The sequence below is a fragment of the Octopus bimaculoides genome, chromosome 4 (assembly GCF_001194135.2).
Source record: "Octopus bimaculoides isolate UCB-OBI-ISO-001 chromosome 4, ASM119413v2, whole genome shotgun sequence".
Lineage (NCBI taxonomy): Eukaryota > Metazoa > Mollusca > Cephalopoda > Octopoda > Octopodidae > Octopus > Octopus bimaculoides.
In genome coordinates, this window is record NC_068984.1 from 130,871,629 (window position 1) to 130,873,190 (window position 1,562).

The window sequence follows — 1,562 nt, forward strand, 5'->3', positions numbered from 1 at the left end:
TTTGAAGGAACTTGGTTGCTATTTCTAGAAGGTCAAACAACCACATAGAAACGTCCTTGCTAGCATACACTTTGCTTGTTATTCTTCTTCTTGCCTTTAACCCTCCAACGCGGAGTATAGACCACTTATAATTGAATTCCATGTCGCATAATTTTTCGCTTCTGTACTTATACTCTGCCATGAATGTCCCCCTTTCTCTAGTTCCTTTTGTGTTGATATACGCCACGAGTTCTTTTGCCTACTCCTCTTTCTATATCCATCCGGATTCCACTGTAAAACACTTTTCGCTACATTTGGTGTGTCTTTTCTAATTGTGCTACCAATCCACTTCCACTTTTTCTTAAATATTTGCTCCCTAATCGAAACTTGATTCGTTCTTTGCCATAGCTCAATATTGCTTATGCTTGTTATTATGATATCTTCAAATGTCTCGACCTACCTTGCTACATTGAATAATACAATTTCTCAAAACCTTACCAAACTATGATTCTATCTTTACAGGCGGCTCATATTGTTTCTCACATGATCAAGTACTCACCAAATGACGTCTTCATGGGTTTAACCAGATCACTCGGTGTTGGCCTCTTTAGTCCTGCTGAAGGACCAACTGTTTTCCCCGAAAATTCTAATCTTGCAGATTATCCAGAATGCTACAGTTGGTATATTTACCATTATGTTTAACTTTTATAAAGGGTGAAAATTTCAGAGTTGCCCTTGTTTGGCAAGTAATTTGATATGAGAACAAACAGAATTTGATGATTTTATTTAAGCATTTATTTATTTGGTGTCAAAATTTTCGTCGCACTGTCTGCAACCTGGTCACTGAAACCAAGTAATTTATGTTTAGCAAAGGGTGAAAATTTCATAGAGTTCTACTTGTCTGGTAAGTGAATTTATGTGAGAACACACAGGAGCTGTTAACTTCACTTTATTGTTTTGGGCGTCAAAATGCAGGTCGTATTGCCTGCGGCCTCGTTACTGGCACCAAATGATAAACAATTAAGTAAATAGTTTCTCTGTGTGCTCTGAATGGCTAAAATGAGCCTTCCACGCTCTAATTACAAAGGGTGAAAATATTTTCCATAAACTGCTCAATTTTTATTTACTTCTGTAAAGTGGTGACCTGGCAGAGTTGTTAGCACGCCGGACAAAACGCTTAGCGACATTTCGTCCGTCTTTACGCTATGTGTTTAAATACCACCGAGGTCGACTTTGCTTTTCATCTTTTCGGGGTCGATAAAATAAGTACCAGTGATCGATAAAATCGACTTACACCTCTCCTCGAACTTGCTGGTCTTGTGCCAAAATTTGAAACCAATATTTATTCACCTCTGTGCTCAACAAAAAATTTTAAAATAGCTCCTGCTTCTTTGAGTAAATCTAATATTGATTTATTAATCCACTTTTGTTATCCCAAATAATGAATGCAATGATTTGTGTCTGTTAACCAGTCGGCGTTTTAAAACGCTTTCTTGTTTATCCTTGTTATTCTTTTTACAAAGCAGCCAATACTAGTTTATTTTTAGTCCACAATTCCAAATAATCATTCAGATATGGCTACG

At 36.9% G+C, this 1,562-nt stretch overlaps 1 protein-coding gene across 1 annotated transcript in view; it reads left to right on the forward strand.

The window, feature by feature from the left end:
- The first annotated feature begins 483 nt into the window (after nucleotides 1-483).
- The window catches only part of LOC106874678 (uncharacterized), a 4,294-nt gene continuing 3,215 nt past the window's right edge, over nucleotides 484-1,562 (forward strand). The window contains exon 1 of the mRNA XM_014922480.2: nucleotides 484-655. Coding sequence (XP_014777966.1) covers nucleotides 484-655 — 172 coding nt within the window. The remainder of the gene's footprint in view (nucleotides 656-1,562) is intronic.